The sequence below is a fragment of the Barbus barbus genome (genome assembly GCF_936440315.1).
Source record: "Barbus barbus genome assembly, chromosome: 4".
In the NCBI taxonomy this organism is placed as follows: Eukaryota; Metazoa; Chordata; class Actinopteri; order Cypriniformes; family Cyprinidae; genus Barbus; species Barbus barbus.
In genome coordinates this window covers 38,042,406-38,063,776 of record NC_136732.1, presented here as the reverse complement: position 1 = coordinate 38,063,776, position 21,371 = coordinate 38,042,406, and the positions used below count along the sequence as shown (strand labels likewise).

At 38.8% G+C, this 21,371-nt stretch overlaps 1 protein-coding gene across 1 annotated transcript in view; it reads left to right on the top strand.

Moving 5' to 3' along the window:
• Positions 1–3,224: 3,224 nt before the first annotated feature.
• Positions 3,225–21,371, top strand: part of LOC306863366 (forkhead box protein K2-like) — a 35,576-nt gene continuing 17,429 nt past the window's right edge. The window contains exons 1-2 of the mRNA XM_079406658.1: positions 3,225–3,642; positions 20,688–20,879. Of these exons, the coding sequence (XP_079262784.1) occupies positions 3,371–3,642; positions 20,688–20,879 (464 nt within the window). The 5' untranslated portion in view covers positions 3,225–3,370. The remainder of the gene's footprint in view (positions 3,643–20,687; positions 20,880–21,371) is intronic.

Genomic DNA, 21,371 nt, shown 5'->3' with positions numbered 1-21,371 from the left:
GAATGACCCATCTTTTTTACAGGGCGTATACCAATTTGTTTGTATCAAATGTTCTCTAGAATGAGCATGTCTCTCTCACAGTCCATTTACTGTATTAATCTTATATATATATATATTTGTGTTTGCATGACGGATATTTCCCCATTTTTACAGAATCTCAGATTAAGGAATAGTTCACCCTAAAATGAAAATGATCTGATAATTAGCTGAAAAAGCCATGCAAGATGCAGATGAGTTTGTTTTTTAATCACAACAGATTTGGAGAAATGTATCATTCCATCACTTGTTCACCAATGGATCCTCTGCAGTGAATGGGTGCCGTCAGAATAAGAGTGCAAACAGCTGATAAAGACATCACAATAATCCATGTCTTGTAAAGAGGAAAAACTTTATTAGTTAGAAACAAATCCATCATTAAAACATTTTCAAATTCAAACTGTTGCTTCTGGCTAATACAAGTCCATAATTCATAATAATGCTTCCTTCGGTGAAGAAGTTGTCTCGTCTGAATCAGGAGAGAAACATTAGTTATGGACTTTTATTTTAGCCAGAAGAGAAATGCGCCTCCATTTTTTTGAGCATCATATGTGTGTTTGGGGTCAATTAATGAAGGTCTTTCCATAACCAGACACCCTTGTGTAGTTTTGCACATCTGGATAATTAAACAAAGCATCTTGTCCTGTTGTTCGGATGTGTATTAGGTTAGGTGGCCTATAATGAGAATTGTTTTAAACATGTACAATAATCAATTTCCACTTACATAACACAGGAAGCACCAGATTTGAGTGCAACACTCAGAATGTTCCTCATTTGTAAGTCACTTTAGATAAAAGCGTCTCCTGAATGAATTAACATAAATGTAGCATTATAATAACCAATAAGCACTTTACCCTTTATAAGAAACCATGTCTTTTCAATGATGTACAACCTGTTTTTATCATGTGTTTTAGGATTTGAATTGTCAGTCAAATAGCCATTATAAACAATAAACATCTACTTGAATTTTATTTGTGAAAATGTCACCACGCTCCCTCCTAAAACAAATGGCAACAGCTTAACATCTCCCTCTGGTGGGTAAAGTAGAATGAACTAGTCCTGGCTGTATAATACTCGTGCTGAACATAAAAAGTAGCCTAAGTGCAAATATCTAACGTTTTGGCAAGGAGTATTTCCGCACACCACTGCTCAGATAATTTACCTTTAATACAAATAACGTTCGCGTATATTTTCACTTTACATGAGGTGCACTTATCACTTAATAATAAGTTGGACAATAAAGTACAACTAACTAACTAATAGAGAGCAGGGCGATTTGAGCATGTGGGGAAGTTGAGCCACCCCTTGTTTTTACCTTAATGTTTATATATATATATCTTTAGCCAAGCATTCACATAATGCATCTTATAATCTTGTACTGCAGTTATATCTGATCAAATGGACATTATTATTATTCTTTAGCTTGGGTTGAACAAATCATTTTTGCTTAGATGGAACAGCAGCGACGCTAATTATGTCTCTATTTGTTTCTCTGTTTCTGATTAACATCCCGTGGTAACTAGGAATAAATCTCAGAGGATCTCAGAGGATGCCAACACTCAGACAACACACAGAATTACCAAATTTTGCCATAAGTTAAACATATTAAGGTTCTGCAATATATAAATATACTGTAGAGCTGCTTTGCAACGATTTGTATCGTAAAAAGCACTATACAAATAAACTTGAATATGTATAGTGCTAATATCAGTAATAAATTATTCTAATATGGTTATTTTATTGGCATATAAGTTATCTGTATAAATTATAAAACACTATGACAAGGTAATGTTTAATTTATTATATTATATATACTTATTACATTTTATATTATCATCTCACACATGGACTGGCATTTTCTATAATGTATCTCTATAATAAAAATACATATCTGATATGACTTAATATATAATTAGCATCAAACTAAAAATATAAGTCATATTCTCAAGGATTAAAGATTAAACGGGATTTTTTTTTAATTACACAACCATCAATTAGGTGGCGATATGCACTAAGCATGTAAACGACCATTGAATAAAAGAAGAAGAAAGAAACAGCATGGTGTGCTTTTTCTTAGCGCCCGTTTCCATAGTGACTCGTCGATTCGTCACTCTGTTGAGAATGTCTCGAGTCTTAACCAGGAACATACTCTGTGTTGAATGAACTTACTCCCGGACGCGTTTTTGGAACCACATACCTCGAGTAAGCAAGGTTTGGGGTTAATCAACCCGAGGTTCAGGATTTAGCTGAAGGTAAGTTAACCGTGCTTTCTGGAATACACCCCGGGTGTGAACACACCCAGCAGCACTGTTTACAAACACCAGGAAGAGATGACGTCACCCTGCAGGAGCACATGTTCTTCACGTACATGCTCCCAGCTCCCTGTGCGCGTTCACGCTTCTACAGAAATGGCCTCTGCTTAACGTTTATAAGACAGAGTGCATGTTGTTCAAGGGAAGGGTCATTATCGCGCTCAGAGCGCTTGAATAAACGCGTTTGTTTTCATGACCTCCATAACCAAAACACACGCTGACGGCGCAGAGGATTATGGGGGAATCTGCGACTGCAGACGTGGCGAGGCGTAAAACGCGGAGTGGATTTCAAGGGGACTTTACTCTAGACTTACTCAAAATCAGTAGGGGTTCAGAGATACACTTTCTAGTTTCTAAAGACACATTATGATACGCTTTTATGAAGATAGATGCATGTCGGGTGAAAATGTGAACTATATATAAAATGGACGATGAGCTCACTTTATTAATTATATTAAATCACATCTATGAATTATGAACTTTCGTTTTTGGCGACATTTTAAACATAGTACTTTAGTATTATGCGTTAGAGGCTGTTTTAAAAGAAAACAATCAGTTAGAAAACAAATAGAGTAAAGGGTAAAGTCAAAGTGTTGTTGTTTTTTAAATAAAATAAAAATATATCCACCGTAATATTATAAAGCCGTTTCACGTCCAGGACAAATCTCCAGTCCAGGGTTTGTTAATCTCCACACACATGCGTGTTGAGGCACAGCGCAACCGACCTTCAATCCGTCAAGTCTTCCATATTCCTTATTTCATTGGTTGCGATTGATTTACCGCATCCACTTGCGTGTCTCTGATTGGCTCTCCTGCCTGTCAATCACAGAGCCCCCTCCACCAGCGCGCTTTGATTGGCTGAGGCCCCCTTCCCTTTCTCTTAACGGTGAATCGCGGCGGTGGGTCGAGTCGCCGCCGCTGATGCTGGTGTCTCCGGTCGGGCACGTTTAACGTTTCACCACCCCTTCATATTTTCCATTCATATTGATCGTGCCCCGTCCCGTGTGTGCGGAAAGATAAAGATGGCAGCGGTGGCCCGCCTGGAGGGCCGCGAGTTTGAGTATGTGATGAAGAAGCGGTCGGTGACGGTGGGTCGGAACTCGTCGCAGGGCTCGGTGGACGTGAGCATGGGCCACTCGAGCTTCATCTCCCGCCGGCATCTGGAGATCTTCTCCGCCGCCGCGGAGGACACGGGCTCCGGAGAGTTTTATCTGCGCTGTCTGGGCAAAAACGGGGTGTTCGTGGACGGGGTGTTTCTGCGGCGGGGGGCGCCACCCCTCCAGCTGCCGCGAGTGTGAGTTATTATAACCTTCATCTTTTCCAAGCTCATTGTCTTCATCGTCTTCGCTGTTATTGTTGTTGTGATGCAGGAGCACGTGCTAGTGTCCTTATGTTGCACTTTGTTTTATCGTTTCGCTTTCAGAGCGCGCTGTGGCCGTGTCTCAAACCCTAGTGAGCTGCCTAGCTAGAGAGCATTCGCAGGCGTCATGTTGATGGTCATTGTGTGCAGCTTCGTTTTTATGCGTGTGGTCAGTGCAACCTTACGAGTGCATGGAACGTTTTTGGGGCGTGACAGACGTGGCGAGCATTTTTTCATCAACAGGGGGCGAGTGCGGCGTTTTTGGAACCCATACGTGTATGCAATATTTTGGGGGGTGTCATAGGTGCATGTTGCAGCAGATTGGAGTGTTGCTGTGCGTGTAGCAGCATTTTTGGGGGCATCATGGCTATGCAGATTTTTTTTCAGGACATTGCTTGTAACAGTTTGGGGTGTTATTGATATGTGCAACACTTTTTTTTTTTTTTTTTTTAGCCATTTGAAGCTGCATTTTTTGAGCAACAATAGGTGCATGCGGCATTTTGGGAGTCAGCACGTTGCAGCAATTTTGGGGCATAGTAGGTATGTGCAATAGCATTTTGGGGGGCATCATAGGCGCTTGCAGCACATAATGGTTTGTTATACAGTTGGGCAAAAAAGTATTTAGTCAGCCACCAATTGTGCAAGTTCTCCCAATTAAAAAGATGAGAGAGGCATGTAATTTTCATCACACTTCAAGTATGAGAGACAGAATGGGGGGAAAGAATCCAGGAAATCACATTGTAGGATTTTTAATGAATTAATTCCTCGGTAAAATAAGTATTTGGTCACCTACAAACAAGCAAGATTTCTGGCTCTCACAAACCTGTAACTTCTTCTTTAAGAGGCTCCTCTGTCCTCCACTCGTTACCTGTATTAATGGCACCTGTTTGAACTCGTTATCAGTATAAAAGACACCTGTCCACAACCTCAAACAGTCACACTCCAAACTCCACTATGGCCAAGACCAAAGAGCTGTCGAAGGACACCAGAAACAAGATTGTAGACCTGCACCAGGCTGGGAAGACTGAATCTGCAATAGGCAAGCAGCTTGGTGTGAAGAAATCAACTGTGGGAGCAATTATTAGAAAATGGAAGACATACAAGACCACTGATAATCTCCCTCGATCTGGGGCTCCACGCAAGATCTCACCCCTTGGGGTCAAAATGATCACAAGAACGGTGAGCAAAAATCCCAGAACCACACGGGGGGACCTAGTGAATGACCTGCAGAGAGCTGGGACCAAAGCAACAAAGGCTACCATCAGTAACACACTACGCCGCCAGGGACTCAAATCCTGCTTAAGCCAGTACGTGTCCGGGCCCGTCTGAAGTTTGCTAGAGAGCATTTGGATGATCCAAAAGAGGATTGGGAGAATGTCGTATTGTCAGATGAAACCAAAATAGAACTTTTTGGTAAAAACTCAACTCTTTGTGTTTGGAGGAGAAAGAATGCTGAGTTGACATACCTACTGTGAAGCATGGGGGTGGAAACATCATGCTTTGGGGCTGTTTTTCTGCAAAGGGACCAGGACGACTGATCCGTGTAAAGGAAAGAATGAATGGGGCCATGTATCGTGAGATTTTGAGTGAAAACCTCCTTCCATCAGCAAGGGCATTGAAGATGAAACGTGTCTGGGTCTTTCAGCATGACAATGATCCTAAACACACCGCCCGGACAACGAAGGAGTGGCTTCGTAAGAAGCATTTCAAGGTCCTGGAGTGGCCTAGCCAGTCTCCAGATCTCAACCCCATAGAAAATCTTTGGAGGGAGTTGTAAGTCTGTGTTGCCCAGCGACAGCCCCAAAACATCACTGCTCTAGAGGAGATCTGCATGGAGGAATGGGCCAAAATACCAGCAACAGTGTGTGAAAGCCTTGTGAAGACTTACAGAAAACGTTTGACCTCTGTCATTGCCAACAAAGGGTATATAACAAAGTATTGAGATGAACTTTTGTTATTGACCAAATACTTATTTTCCACCATAATTTGCAAATAAATTCTTTAAACATCAGACAGTGTGATTTCCTGGATTCTTTCCCCCCATTCTGTCTCTCATAGTTGAAGTGTACCTATGATGAAAATTACAGGCCTCTCTCATCTTTTTAAGTGGGAGAACTTGCACAATTGGTGGCTGACTAAATACTTTTTTGCCCAAATGTAGGTGCATGTAGTGTATGTGCGTCACCACAGATGGATGCAACTACATTTTTGGACATCACAGGCATGTGTAGCGACATTTTTGAGCAACAGTGGGTGCATGCAGCATTTTGGGAGTCATAGACACATGTAGCATTTTGGGGTCTCATATTGTAGGTGCATGCAATATGTTTTGGCATCACAGATGCGGGAAGCAGCATTTTATGCACCATAGGTGCATTCAGTATTTTGTGGGTGTCATAGGTGTATGCTGCAGCAGGTTAGAGCATCACATGCACGTGAAGCAACATTTTTGGGGGCATCATGGGTATGCAGATTTCTTGGGAAGGTAAAGGTGGTTGCGGCAGTTTGGGTTGTTATAGTTACATGCAGTGTTTTTGGGCATGTGTAGCAACATTTTAGGGACAACAGTAGAACTATTGCAGAATTTTGGGAGTCACAGGCACATTCTGCAGTAGTTTGGGGCAACATAGGTGTATGCAGCAGCATTTTTGGCTATGATAGGTGTGTGCAGCATGTTGGGGGTTAATGCAGCCGTTTTGGGCATTGTGGGTGCATACAGCACTATTTTTAAGCATTATAGATGTATACAGCAGTTTTAGGCATCATGGGCAATGCCACAAAGATGTTGTCAAAGGTAGGCAGGTCCCTTGGTTTTTAATTGACGTGCATATTCAGACATATGCATGCAAATATCACCTCAAACTCAAAATTGTTTATTTGAATAAAGGTTTTTCTGGTTATTTTAAACTCAATAAATTTTATTGATCAGAAATTAAAATACTTTTTTAAATACACAACTTAATTTTCAGTTTTCTAACAATAAACAATTATTTTCATTAAAATAAATAAAAAAAACTATTGCCTCAACATTAATATTAGCAAAATTTGATTTCTTAAACACTTGGAAAGAAGACAATTTCAAACTCCATATGCAAAAATACATTTTATTTTGCAAAACAAATAACCATTCAAACCTGATGCATTGAAATCCATGCATAACTGACATTAACTTTTTGAGAATAAATCAATATAAACGTTAGCACATTTCAAAAAGGACTTTCAGAAGTGTTTACACTGTCTTTTAAAAGAAATCAAAGTCATTGCACAAAGGGCACAGTTTTCTGAGCTCTGCATTATAACCTGAGCTCTGTAGAATGTAACTAGTGTGCACTAGTGGCTTTCAGTAATGCAATCACATTAAATAACAAGTGAACAAAATCTGTGTTCTGGAAAGTTGTAACATTTAAGAAGTATTACAACAGACTATGACATAAATAAATATCAATAATTTCTTTTGCATCCATAGATGCAGAATATCTTTTAAGTAAACAAACAATTTTTAGACCGCAATCTAGGTCCTAGTGTTTTTCAGGAATGCAATCCCAATGAATAATGAAATGAACGTAAAAATCTGTACGTCACTTGACAATTTTCAAATTTTCAGCTCAGTGTTTAAATAGTGTAACGACATTAGTCACAAAAACTGAAAAGAACAGAAAATACATAGTACTGAGCCCATACATCCATTCCTCTTACTCCTTAATCAGGAGATCATTTCTTAGACTCAGCAACCTGGGTGCAAGTGGCTTTGAGTCTACCGAGCCTAGTAGGACTTTTTGGATGAAGTTGAAGGTGTGGGTCAGCTCTTTTGGATAGTCGAGATGTAATGCATATATCAAACCAAACATCAAAAGAAAAGCATCAGCCAACCTGTCCCTCAGAACAATGTCACCTTCCAGCGCAATGGCAATCCCAGCAGAGTCAAACTGAACAGTGGAACTCGAGTCGCCATTCACCATGCTGACAAGAGCTACGGCTGAATCTGCAATGTCTGGCTCATCCACCTCTTCAGTCAGACAGATAAATTACGCAAGTACACGCAAGTACACATGGAGGCCTCGAAGTGCAGCTGTACGTCTGTTGTTAATATCGTTTGGGTCCTGAAAAAAGACAGAACTGTTTTAGTGGTGCAAGAGAAAGGGGAAACAAATCGAGATGAAGGAACAATGACAGGGAAAGACATTTAAAACGAGAGAATTCAAACCCAGGTTTAAACCATTCACAGATAGCGGTTTCTGCTCATGAAGTAAAACTTATGCATATTAAACAATTAACTTATACCATAAATGTAATTAACATAAAATTTACCAGACGATCATAGGCACTAAAGATTCTTCTCAGTGCTTCTGCTGCCTTGCCAGTGCGGGCAGCCTTCTGCCTGTAAACAGCCAACAATTGAGGGCTATGTTTGTCCAGCTCTGCATAGAACTTGTTCTTCAAACTGGTATTAGTAATTCTGTGGAATTCTGCAGCAATCTGAAAGCATACAAACACATAACATTAATGTTTAACAAGAAAACAATAGTAACACACACACCAAAAAAAAAAAGGAATATGGAATGGAAAAAAAAAAGTAACTGATGTGACGAGTCGGCTGCCTCCCCCCTGTCCATCATCACCACCCCGTCCCGTTTTCGCCGCCCTTCACCAGGCTCCCGACGGGAGTGGGTGTGTGAGAGAGGAGGGGCGCTGGATACTCACGGCTGGTGGCGTGTGATGAGGCGCACCTGATGTGAATGGAGCCTCGTCACCGCCGCCGTAAAACGCCGAGCGCGCCTCTCCTCGGGAGACCGGTCTCTTCCCCGTGCATGCACGCTGGTGTCCTCGTGGGTCCAGGAAGGGTGCGTCGAGGAGGACTGCCGCACCCGTTAGGCGGCTGACGGGCCAGGATGCCGGGCCGCCGAATCCCCCAGAAGCGCCGGGAATCCAGGAGATGGAAGGAGCCGCGCAAGAGACGCCGCCGCCGCCACTCGCTCCCGGCCCCGAGAGGGGAGCGCGTGCGGCCACCGGACTCCGCCCCTTCCCTGGACCCTTCCCTGACGAACACTACCCTCCTTCACTAGCCCCGCGGCACAGCGAGGACACCAGGTTCCCTGTTTATTTGGACACTTTTCCCCTTGGACACTTTATTTTCCCTTTTTATTGTTTAATAAAAACCTCTCCGAGGCTTGACGCCACACCCACTGTGTCTGTCGTTGGCTCCTCCCGCCACACTGAGAAAATGACCTGAGATTCCAAACGAAGAGCAGGCCACTTTTCCAAAAATGACTTCACTGGTTGTGATGGGTTATCAACCACTATCTGTTTGCGACGCAGAGCAAAGGTACTTTGCATAAGTCTCTCTATCAGTCCGTGGTTTCTTTCTGTCTTAGACACTCCCTCAACTATTTGCAATCTTTGTTTTTCCAAGCTTTCTGCATTCTCTCCTTTTGGAAAATTGGGTATAGTTTACCTCAGCTCGACGAGCTTTTTTGATGTTTGAGTGAGGTCACTCACTCTCTTGGTTACTTTGGCTTCTCTTCCCTGAGTTCACAGCCACCTCTTCACAACCAGATCTGCTGAGTTTTAAGCGATAGTTGCCCATCTTAAACTTTAAACTTGTCTTCCAGCCATATCATCCACATTGACTTCCTGGTTCTCTGAGGCAGGGGTGCTGATAAACAAGAGCCTCAGCAGCTTTAGCTACTTCTTTGTCGCTGGGATAAGCCTTAATGCTGTGCATTGCCTTGGCCATATTTTCGAGGATGTCATGTTTTTGGCCTTTTGTTAATTTCAAGAACTTTCCACTGTTTTCATAGACTGCATTTCCAGCTTCTAGCCTGTACTCGACATCATATGAAAATCGAGGAACTGGGAACACATCAGGCCAACTTTGCGAGCGTCCCGGGTTATAAGGACGTATTTCGGTGTCTGAAGTTGCAGTTGAGCTGGCTTCAGTCTCAGATCTGTGTACTTTCAATACAGCCTTCTCCGGCAGTTCTGAAATGTCTGTTAGAAAGCAGAGTTCCCCCCCAAAATCTGGGTCTTCATATTGGAGGCTGAAATCAAAATCAAGACGAGGTCTGAATTTCTCTTTAACACTGTAATCAACTCTTCTACTGTACTTGAGCGTGCAGAAAGGGTCATCTTGTGGGCAATGTCAGGAGCAATGTAAACACTCAGTATAAGTTTCTGGGATTCCGCCATCTAGGAGAACAAAACAAGGTAAAGGACAAGTTAAACAAATAGTTTCGAACAAGATGTGCTGGACATCAATTTCAGGTGCTACAACATACTGATACGCCATAACCACTGGGTAGTTACTTTCAATAAAGCTTTTTCGTCGCTTCTTTGAGGATAACTCTGCTCCTTTAGCAGTTGCACTGACAAAAACCATAACAACGCTAACAATTTCATCAAGAGCAGCTTCACTCACAGTATTACAATGTCTCTGTAATACAGCATTAACTGATTCTCTCACCAGAGGTCTCGACAAAGAAAACAGCTGATACAAATGTTCTGCAATTTCCTGCGCAGCTGTATCTGAAACATAAAGTATAACCTGCATCTTCAAAAACAGAGAGGCTAAATTGCGTTGTAGCTGCGCTTTTAATTGGCTTGTCACACTGTATATCACCAACAACATCCAATATGTCTGTACTCTCAGATTGAGCAGGATCCTCATACTGAGGCTCCGCAGCTGCAGAACCGCCATCATCTGCAGCAACTACATCCTCAAAAAGATCCAAACAATCTAAACTAACATCTACTCCATGGGCCCTGTTTTTGTGGGAATTAAAAGTGGTGTAGACATTTGTGGCATACCTACAATTCTTATACGGACATGTTACCATTTCATGACTTCTCAAATGTCCTTTTAAATGACCAAATAGATTTTTCTCTGAAAAAGGTAGCTTGAACCCACATAAAGGACATGTGTACACCAATTGGACTTCCTCACATGACTGTCTCTTATCCTGCTCATTATGAAATCGTGACATGAATTTTTAGTGCATTAAATGAAACAAATGTGCAAATGCATGAGTCGTAGAGACATGGTAAAGGGCTAACCTTTGAAAAATGGCTATGATGCAAGCCATGATGCCTAAGTAACCCTGCTCGGGTAATGTTGAATTGATTAAAGGCAAAGTTCACCCAAAAAATAAAAGTTCTGTCATCATTCACTCAAATGGTTCCAAACCTGTACGAGTCTCTTCCAAAAGGTATTTTAAAGAATGTTGGTGACCAAAGAGTTGCTGGTAGCCATTGATATCTGTATTTTTCATTTTTTTTTTTCTTTCCTATACTATGGAAGTCGATGGCTACAGTCAACTGTCTGGTTACCCACAGTATTCTTCTTTTTACAGGTTTGAGGGTGAGTAAATGGCAGGATTTTCTTTTTTGGTTGAATTATTCCTTTAAAATCATTAAATTTAAAAATTTAATTAAACAATTAAAATGTTGTAGTTGCCTATAATTTATATACGTGTGTGTGTGTGTGTGTGTATATTTATATTTTCAAATTGTTTTTTGGGGGGGTTTTGTTTTAATATTTAAAACAAATTTGCAAATTCAATTTTTTTTTAATTATTTATTTATTTTTGATTTAAAGGGGTCGTATGAAGTTGCTAAAAAGAACATTATTTGGTGTAATGCAATGTTTATGTGGTTTAAGGTTTTAAAAACACATTATTTTCCACATACTATACATTATTGTTGCTCCTCTATGCTCCGCCTTTCTGAAACGCGTAGATTTTAACAAGGCTCATCTTTCTGAAATCGAGGTTTGCTCTGATTGGCCAGCTATCCAGTGCATTGTGATTGGCCGAATACCTCAAGTGTGTGAGGGAAATGTTACCGTATTGTGATGGCCTGTCCTGGCACGATGAGACAAAAACCCATTATAAACGAGGCATTTGTTGCATCCAGAGGGGACATAATTACTGATTATAATGACTTATACTGTCTTTTTACGCATCGAGTTGCATCGCGCCGGGTAAACATTACCATATCTGCATTTGTGATCGGAGAAACGACAAACAACAAGCACTACTCTACACAGCTCAAAACTCACGTTTGAATAGTCAGTGGCAAATTCTTTAAATAAGAAAACATACTTACAGGCTGTGAGTCAGAAGCGTCAGACTGTCCTTGCAAAGTTGGAATTGCCCCACTTTATAGAAACAGCCTTTGTGTGCAAGCCAGCATTGTAGGCTACTCTTCCAGGTTCAGGAAACAGTTCTCCGTAAAATGCGCTGCACACACTCTAATATTTGGGTTGAACTGTTCTGGAACAGTGTTGTAAATACAACTTAACCACTGATTTCTAGTTGTGTCTTCTTTTGGAAGCCCAAACAAAGTTCCATTCCATTTTTTATGCCTTTTATCCAAAGTGATTTATTCAGGGATAAAGGGATAATTCACCCAAAAAATGTTAGTGGTCATCGTTTACTCGCCCTTAATTTATTCCAAATCTGTATGAATTTCTTTCAGCTGTAGAACACCATAAAAGGTTTGAATAATACTGGTAACCAAACAGCTGATGGTAGCCATTGACTTGCATAGTATGGGAAAAAATACTATGGAAGTCAATGGATACCATCGATGGTCACCAGCATTCTTCAAAATATCTTCTTTTCTGTTCAGCAGAAGAAGGAAACTCATACAGGTTTGGAACAACTTGACAGTGAGGAAATGATGACAAAATTAACATTTTTGGGTTAACTGTCCCTGTAAATTGCACTCGTATATTCCCTGGGACTCTAACCCATGACCGAAGCATTGCTTGTCTTATAATGGATTACTAATAGATGACTGCACTAAAATGGCTTGCAACATGAGTTTGTTTATAAATGCCGGTCCCTAACCAGCAGTTTTGCGTGTCTTTAAAGTTGTTAGTGCGCTGGATGTTGTGCTAATTAGACTGCCACTTCTCTGAAGATTAGAAAAGAGCCGCGTCCACATACTGTAATTAGCAAGAAATCAATCTGTCACACCTGCTGAGACATGCAGGACGTCCAGATGGTTTGTATGGACTATAATGGACAGCGTGTTTGAGGTAGAGACGCTTTGAGTTACAATATTGATCAAGCTAAAGAGCATTTAATTAATGCAGTTTCGCTGCGATTGGCTCTCTGTCAGCACAAAAACCTGGATTGATCCCAAATCAATCCAGGTTTTGTTTTTCCCAGTGTTTCTGTCATTTATTGCGATGGTTTCCTGTGAGGTGTCAGGTGAGGAGAAGCTCTTTGGTTTGTAATATGTCCTAAAAGACTATGCTAAACAAATGCACCTTGGCTGAACCCAGAGAAAGCCAAACACTGACCTTCTGGAAAGACACAGACAGTCGTCTGAGGGAGTTTGGGCTGTCTCAGAGAACGCTGTGAATCCACTGATTGCAATGAAGATGTAGAGGAACGAAAGAATTGAGTCTCTCAGTCTTTTATATAGAGATTTACAAGTTTTTTTTGGTCACACTTTATATTAGGTGGCCTTAACTACATGTACTTACATCAAAAAATAAGTACAATGTACTTATTGTGGTCAAATTGTATTGCAAAACACTTTTGCTGCTATTGAGGTGGGATACGGGTAAGGTTAGGGACAGGTTTGGTGGTATGGGTAGGTTTAAGGGTGGGTTAAGGTGTAAGGGATGGGTCAACAGTGTAATTATAAATTTAACTACAGAAACTAGTTACATATGTAATTACATATAGGTATTTTTAAAATAAGTACAATGTAAAAACATGTATGTACACAATAAGTGCATTGTATCAAATGATTAATTTAAATGTAAGTACATAGTAGTTAAGGCCACCTAATATAAAGTGGGACCTTTTTTTTTTTGTCAGCCTAAAACCTTTGACGTAAAGTATTTAAAGTTAATATTTCAATAATTTAACAGAACATCTGCCTGTCACTGTTTAATGGTTAATGGACATGCAGGTAAATAAATAAAATAGGCCTTTTTTTTTTAAGTTTTAAAAAAATATATATTTTTTAATAGGTGTTTTGTTTTTGTGTTTTGTGTTACATGGTAAGTTATTTTTGTATTTTATATTTATAAAATGTTATCAACTAGAGATTAATATGCAAGTGTAAATACAAGAAATCTTGATAATTAGTCGGTTATTTTTTAAGTTTTTAGTATAAAATTCTCCTATACTTAGGAAATTGTAATTTTTATTTATTTATAAATGGATAGTGCAGCTAAAACATCTTTTTTATAAGTTTGATGTTTTATGAAATGGTTTGAATGGGTGTGTTTTTCTTCTGTCAGAGGAAGCATTATTTTAACCATACAGCTGTTGCATTCAAGCAGATTAAAAATATTTTACAGAAAGACAGTAAAAATCTACTAAACCGTTTTACATCATTATATTAATTAACAGCAGAAAATATTCTTTTATGTGCAAAAATTATAACCATAAACGGCAATATTTATCTCGATAAATCACACACACATACTCTTCGCTATATTTTTAGCCTATTTATTTTTTTAATTATATACATTTAAAAGTTAAATGATATTGACCTTTTATTTATTCATCATTTTATGGGTTAAAAATGCCTTCACAGTCCTGTTTTTTTCCTCGAGTCTTGAGTCTCGGTTTGCTGTCATGGCTGTAGACAAGACTAATGCTGGATGAGTGAGTCAGGTTTTAATATCTGTTATAAAACAGCGTAGTGACTTTGTTCCTGTTGTAAGGCAGTGAGTCACTGGGAATGGGGTTGTTTCTGTCTGGAAAGCGTTAGGGTTTGGTGCTTTGGTCCGTCTGTGAGCACATACACCCCTGCCAATGACGTAATCTCGTTTTAGACGCAACTCAGTCCTCCTTCTTTGCTGTAGCTGTTGTAAGGGTATTGTGAAGTTTAACATGCTAACAATATTTCATGTCTTCTATTATTTTATTCAAATGCATTTAGTTTTGTCATTATTACAGATTAATAATGTAGCAACTTTTCCTTGGTGTATTTGCAATAAAACAGAGCATGAAGTCACTCGCCACATCAAAGCCAGTGAGATCCTTCATGATTTAGTTTGATTGACTAACATCAAATGCATTTAAACAATGCATCATGTTGCGGTTGCATTTTATTTACTTTGTTAAACAAACATGCATTTTCTGTCAAGTCATCTTTATACAGATAAAAAAGAAATGCAGATTATTTCTAAGCAGCTTCTCAGTTTGGTTCAGTAATAAAACAACTATAACTATATTATAAAATAATCTTTTCCCAAGTAAATATAACTGTGTCTTATTGTTTCTAAACTCGTTTGTAAAGAGTTGAAGGCTTGGCATGATTCCTCGGCTTTAAGTGTTGAGTGGTGCAGACAGATGATAGTCTGAATACTCCCTCAGTAGTCAAAGACCTTCAGTGCCATTAAAGTGAAAACTTTCACTGTTTTACCATGGTAAAAGCCGTAGCGTGTCATTGGACCGCTTTGGTGCTAAAATATAATGGCGGAAAAACATTTTGCCAAAACTTGAGTGTTTAAATCGTTTCACTTTTACTTTACAGCCACTATTTTTTTGGAACGTTACCAAGAAAAACAAAGCAAAGATTTGGTTGTTTGGGTAAACCATGCTTCCTGTGCGAGACTTGTATTTTTGTAGAAACTGTTCTGGTGTTTTGTGGGTAAGAGACAAGGAGATAGGGGTGTGCGATATGACTATTTTTGATCGTGGACGATAAAAATGTCTCCACGATCTGCTTTTGAAGAAATATGGTCGTATCGTGCTACAGTACACATGATGTCAAATACAGTTCTGGTCTCCGTCTCTATATACTGTACAACACGACATACAGCAGTAGAGTTACTCTGACAGGACACTGCACTTATTCGCGATCGCAAAAGTACATTATTTGTACACAAGCCTTGCTGGTTAAATGTTTAAATCGCGCGCTGGTCTGCGCTTTTTCTGAGCACATACACCTGAAGCACGCGCACTAAAAAGCCTGTCTAACAGCGCCTGATTACTCAACTAACTTATCTTTTGCACTAATACTGTCAAAACACACAAGGTTTACATACAGACTCAGTTGGTTATCTCTAAAATGAAAGTAAATAGTTAAGAGAGAAACGGATGCGTGCCTGTACTTCTATTAGATGCGTGCAGCTCTTAAAGGGACAGTACACTAAACGTGCTGTCGACTGTCATTAAAGGGATAGTTCACTCTAAAATTTAATTTCTGTCATTATTTACTCACTCACATGTTGTCCCAAACCTCTATTAATTTCTTGTGCTGAACCCAAAATAAGATATTTTGAAGAATGAGGGTAACCAAACAGTTGCTGGTCCACATTGATCGCAGGAATGCAAAATCCTGTGGAAGTCACTGAGGACCAGCAACTGTTTGGTTTTCCACCTTCTTCAAAATAGCATTTATGTTCAGCAGAAGAAAGAAACTCATTCAGGTTAAAACAACTTTTGAGTAAATGATGGTATAAAAATAAAACATCATGACAGAATTGACAGACAGATGACAGAATATTTATTTTTGGGGGAACTATTCATTTAACGTTAACAAAACAACAAAACACAAAGAGAAAAATCACTCACTATTCTTGACTGAAAAACATTAATACAGCTGCTTTAGGAATCAGTCTATCTAGTGTTTTATTTTTATATTTGTTCATTCAATTTCATTGAATGCTCTGCTAAATACACCTATTGTACCTGAAAATAAAGCATTGTTTGTTTTATTTGTATATTATGTGTATTTGTAATGTGTATCTTTGTTCTTATTTTTTTAATAAGAAAGATAAAATGATGACACAGATTTTTATCTCCGCCCACTTTGGCCTAAATATCTGCCATGCCTTTTTTTTTTTTTTTTTTTTGTTACCTTGAAAGGCTTTGTCTTTCTAGTTTGGCTGTAATGCTCAGACAACTTGTAAAACCAACATGACAAAGAATCGTGATAAAATCGTGATATTTCTAAAAAGAATCGTGATATATTTTTCCCATATCGCCCACCCCTACAAGGAGATATGCAGGAACAAGTCTGTTCGGGTCTCACACACACACACACACACACCACCCACAGGGAGGAATGTGAGGGCTTAAGATCCCAGCATTCCTGTTTTAAAGAGCGCCTTGTAGTTGCCATGACGGGATTGTGCTTGGAATGGCTGCCTGGAGCAGAAACACATTTAACATTCAATCCTGAATAATCTAATTACGATTTGCACGAACAGAACAGTTGTTAGATATCTGACAAAGACAGCTGGCAAAGTTTAATGAATGTTTATTGAAAGAGTCTCAATATTTTACATGAGAATAATTATTTTCTTCTCTGAAATGCATTTGTTAACTTTTAGTACTTTTAGTTTTTCATAAACGTTTTCAACTTTCCTACTTCAGAATCTCTAATGGCGCTTTTCCACTGCGTGGTATGACTCGGCTCGGCTCGGTTTGCGTTTCCACTGCAGTTTAGTACCGCTTTAGAGTGGGCAGGATTATTCACATGATGTCATAGTTGCGCCACCTCTACTGCCGTGACTCCTGAAAAACCTTTTCAATCCGCGTCGCTCCATCAAGCAAGCTCTCGCTGGATCCACTCTTCGGCTATCAACGAAAGGAACGTCTGTACTTCCTCAACAGACAACGAAACAGCCATGTTTTGGTTGTTTAAAAAGAAAGGTGCGCTCATTCAAAACAGTTGCGTTCGATGCTTCGCTGGCTGTGCTTATTTAAATTTAGCATGCTTGTTGTGTCTCATGTCGCAAGTTCAGTGACGCAGATAGTGATGATTCTATCCGGCCAATCAGTGATCAGCAGAGTTTACACGTCACATTTTGGTATTGGTACGGTTCGCTTGGAACCTGAACCGAGGTGGTACTGAAAAAAGTACCAGGTACTGTGCCCAGTGGAAACCCCCCCCAAAAGTGAGTGCCGTACCATGCAGTGGAATAGCACCCTACGTTTGTAAATGAGTTATTTTTTAATTAACAATTTGTTTTTATTTGATTTTTTTTAATTAAAGTATCAGTACTGAAATAGTGAGTGTTTATGTAAATGTTGATGGTCAAAGATATATGATAGTAAGTCATATATTTTTATACATTAGGCAAGAATAATAAATGCTTTACAAATTTATTAGGTTGGACCACACTGGCCGATACCGATTAATCAACCGATTAATCCACTTATAGTTAAATAAAATGGATACTGAACGAAAACTAAAATAGAGCTTTACTATTTTTAAAAAAGCAGTAACTGTACTGAACCATACTTTGTAAATGAATACAAATTTAGTATTAATTATATCGTTCATTAGTTATTTCATAGTTTACTAATGTTAAACTTTAAAATTTAAAAATGAAGCCTATTAATAGTAAATGTTGAAATGAACACACTCTAACAAGGAACAATACTTCTGCAGCTTTCATTAATGTTACAAATGGACTTTTATTGTTAAGTATTACCATTTCATTTCAACAGTCATGCTTAAAGATGGCCGTCTTGAAATACCTACACAAGGCCATATTAAAATTACATGCACAGGTTATTGACATTGTATGTGTACTCTCACATTTTTTGCTTCTAATTTAGAACACTGCATGATTATCTAATCAAAATATTTATAAAAATATACAAGTGACACTGTGAAAAAGCGCACCGCTGGGTCTTGGAGAAGTCACCGGTATCACACACAACAGACGTGTCACGTTCAATTCAAGCAGCGGTTTATTTAATCACCAAACGGACATACGTTTGCTTCAAGAATTAACTATGTGGCATAAATGAGTTTGAAGTTCGGTATTTAAAAAAAAAAGTGCGATATGAATTACAGCTCTCTATATGAAGCATACAGACTGTATTAGACAAACGTTTTGCTGAAAAATACACAATACATAATTTATAGCCTAGAGTGAAGTCATTATGTACATTAACAAAGATTTGGGACAAATATGATGTTATTTAATGGAAAACTGTGAATGGCGCTCTGTTCCGCGGCAGGATCTTCTGTCTGCTGCATTTAAATGTGCAACGCGCACACATGCTGTCAGTGGTGTCTGCCTCTAGAGACCACTCTCGTACTGTATAATGACAGCAGACCATTCTCCAAATCACCAAAATCACCAAATACCAAATCACCTACCCTGCCTTTAAGTAAACTAAAATTGAAAATAAAGTGTCAATAACATCAGCAATAAAAACTGATTTCAAATTAGCACAGTTTCTTCTCACGGCTTTAGTTTCTTAAAGTTGAGTCCGGATGTTGGCTGTAACTTGACTCAGGACGGTGTTTATTCCAGACACGTACGAATGCCGTCTCTGTCCTTGAACGAAGGCAGAATGAAATCCTTCTTTCATTTGTTAGTGAATAAGCAGGATTTGTGATAATTGGGTGTAAAAGATGCTGGGTGTGATTGGTGTGCATGTGTGCCGGCCTGTGTGCCAGGTCTGCAGGGGCCTGGCAAAAAGTTTAGTACAAGGTTTGGCACAGAATCATCATGCCCAGTGCCAACCATATGGACCGTGACGCCGGAGTGGAGAGACTGGCCCTCGTCCACCACAGAGGAAAATCTCTTCACCGTTTCTGAACTCCTTCAAGAGGGCCCTTGTGTTCTTTAAGAAATGTACTAGTTTTTATGTGTTTTTTTTCCCTTTTGTCCTCAGGTTAACAATAGTTGTTTATGAATTAAACTGATATAAATCAAAGTCTTTCTACAGCAGTGTCAAGTATTCATAACTTGGAAAAAATTGAAGCAATGTTTACTTCGCCTAATGATAAAGATTAGAAGAGTACTAGCACTTAATCTTATTTTAATATTGTTATAATTATTTATAATCATTTTGGAATAATTATTTGGGATTTTATTCATGCATTTAATAATTATTTTTATTTATTCATTATTTAGTTTGCAGTGGAATGAAAACTAAATGCATCAGATTCAACAAACCGATTCAAAACAATTGATTCCACAGTTAATTTGCATCAAAAATGTAAATCTCCATGTTTCTTAAATGTATTTATTAAAATGTATATAAAAATTGCTGTTTGTTGCTATTTCGCTGCATACAAGTTAAATATATTAAATGTAATTAGTATTGTGAGATATAGTGAATATTGAATCAGTATCAAAAAGCTAAAATAGGAAGATGTAATATTCATGTTAATTTATATTAATATTTTTAATTTTTCAACGTTCATTGTTTTTTATTTATATATTCTTTAAAAATACGTAAAAAATAAATGCATATAAATATTATATCTTATTTTATAAATAAATATAATAATATTGATATTTAACTTTTTTAAATAAAGGGATTTTTCAATTGCGTTTTGGAAGAATTGTGATTTATTAGTACAGTTTATTAATTATTGAACATGATGTCTTATTGTAATGCTGTGCTTCATGATTAGCATTGCTAAAATAACTGGTTTCTGTGTGAGCTGTGTTTGGTCATGTTTTGGTGGGTGAAGTGACTCGTTTACTTGTGGGGCTGTTAGTGTTAACACTGAATGTTTGTCAAGGGGTGGTTAATTTTAGCATCACTTGGAGATCTACTTATACTCCTGGGCTTTATTGCCACAGTCGTCTTAGTCCAAGAAAACTTCTGTTTGACGCATATTAACAGTGTTTACATGCATCTAATAAACCGATTACACTTATTGAACTGACTGCACAAATCCTAAACAGAGATTTTTCTCTGTTTCTTTGCCTGTTTTTGTGATTTCAGTTTGCATGTAAACACATTTAATGTGTTTGTTCACTAGGACTCAGCTGTAAAACATGAGCTGAATGTATTTCTGTGTTAATTGTTTGTAAAAACATTCACACATGGATTGATTATTATGATTTCAGACCCCTCTTTAAATGTTAAATGCCCTCTTCTCTGCCTTAAACGCTCCACCCATGTGTTTTGGAAGCATGAAGCATTGTTTTGGGCGCAGATCTCGTTCTTAGGTTCATGTTGATGCTTGTTCGATCCATAACGACTTTTTCTCTTAAGTTGCGTAATCGCTTTCTCTCTCTTTCTCAGGTGCACGTTTCGGTTCCCCAGTACAAACATCAAGATCACGTTTACTGCGATGGCGAGCATCAAGCGTGAGAAGCAGGAATCGGAGTCTCCGGTGAAAGCGGTTCATCCACAGATCTCCCCTTTAACCATTAACATCCCAGATAACATCGCTCACCTCATGAGCCCCCTGCCCTCGCCCACCGGCACCATCAGGTACAAACACTTTATAAACAACACACACCATCAGGTACAAACACTTTATAAACAACACACACCATCAGGTACAAACACTTCATTTCCAACACACACCATCAGGTACAAACACTTCATTACCAACACACACCATCAGGTACAGACACAGCATTACCAACACACACCATCAGGTACAGACACAGCATTACCAACACACACCATCAGGTACAGACACTTCATTACCAACACACACCATCAGGTACAAACACTTCATTACCAACACACACCATCAGGTACAAACACTTCATTACCAACACACACCATCAGGTACAAACACTTCATTACCAACACACACCATCAGGTACAAACACTTCATTTCCAACACACACCATCAGGTACAAACACTTCATTTCCAACACACACCATCAGGTACAAACACTTCATTTCCAACACACACCATCAGGTACAAACACTTCATTTCCAACACACACCATCAGGTACAGACACTTCATT